The 777-nt window shown below is 73.7% G+C and overlaps 1 protein-coding gene across 3 annotated transcripts in view; it reads right to left on the minus strand.

Moving 5' to 3' along the window:
- Rrbp1 (ribosome binding protein 1) overlaps nucleotides 1-409 on the minus strand; it is a 65,699-nt gene extending 65,290 nt beyond the window's left edge. For 2 of the 3 annotated variants that reach the window (XM_008850272.2, XM_008850269.2), the window contains exon 1: nucleotides 114-375. Coding sequence is in view for 1 of the 3 variants with exons in the window: in XM_029554621.1 (XP_029410481.1) it covers nucleotides 114-393 (280 nt within the window). In the remaining 2 variants the exon portion in view is untranslated. Of the gene's footprint in view, nucleotides 1-113 lie in introns of all 3 variants that reach the window. The other variant, XM_029554621.1, reaches the window with a different exon arrangement.
- Nucleotides 410-777: the final 368 nt, after the last annotated feature.

Raw genomic sequence — 777 nt, forward strand, 5'->3', positions numbered from 1 at the left:
GGGAGGGGCTGCCAAGGAGACGTGTCACTCGCGGCACGGCCGGCCCGGCGCCCCGACGGCCCAGCCCGCGCGCTGCCGCCACCGCCGCTGCAGGGCCCGACCAAGTTTCTTACCTGCAACGGGAGACGCGAGAGGGAGAGTGAGGGGGCAGTAGCCGCCGCCGCTGCCGAGGAACCGCGAGAGAGGAGCCGGCCGAGCCTCCGCCGAGAAGCCGCCCCTGAGCAGCTGCACACGCCGCAACCCCGACGCCGTCCGCCCCGTCCGCCGTCCGCTCCGGCCGCTCGCTAGCTGCGTGCGCGCGTGTGGAGTCGTGGCACTTTCTGCCTCGGAGCTGGCGAACGGCCCCCTCCGCCGGGATCGCCGCCTCCTGCCTTCCCCACCCGGGCCAGCCATTCATCGAGCCGCCTCTCCCCATTGGTTCGCTAGCCGCCACTCTGCCGGCCGCTAGCCAGTCAGAATGCGGATAGCCGAACCGCGGCGGCGGCCATTGGACAGAAAGGCGGGTCTACGTCTCCGCCAATGGGAGAGGGGAGGAGCTGCGGGGAGTCGCGGGGGCGGGGCCTGAGAGGGGCGGGGCCGCGCAGCGCAGCTCCGGGCTCCGCGCGGGGGGGCGGGTCTCTAACGCCCCGCCCACCCAGGGAGGTCGGCTACCGGCCCCGCCCTCTCCGGGCCGCGGCGCTCCATGCCACAGCTTACTTGGAGCCGGCTCCATCTGGGCGGGTATCTTGAGGGTTCGAATCCCCGAGGCCTCGGGCCTTCGCCTCAGAGCACTGCCGG

This window comes from Nannospalax galili, unplaced genomic scaffold (assembly GCF_000622305.1).
Source record: "Nannospalax galili isolate Female #2095 unplaced genomic scaffold, S.galili_v1.0 scaffold245, whole genome shotgun sequence".
Taxonomy (NCBI): domain Eukaryota; kingdom Metazoa; phylum Chordata; class Mammalia; order Rodentia; family Spalacidae; genus Nannospalax; species Nannospalax galili.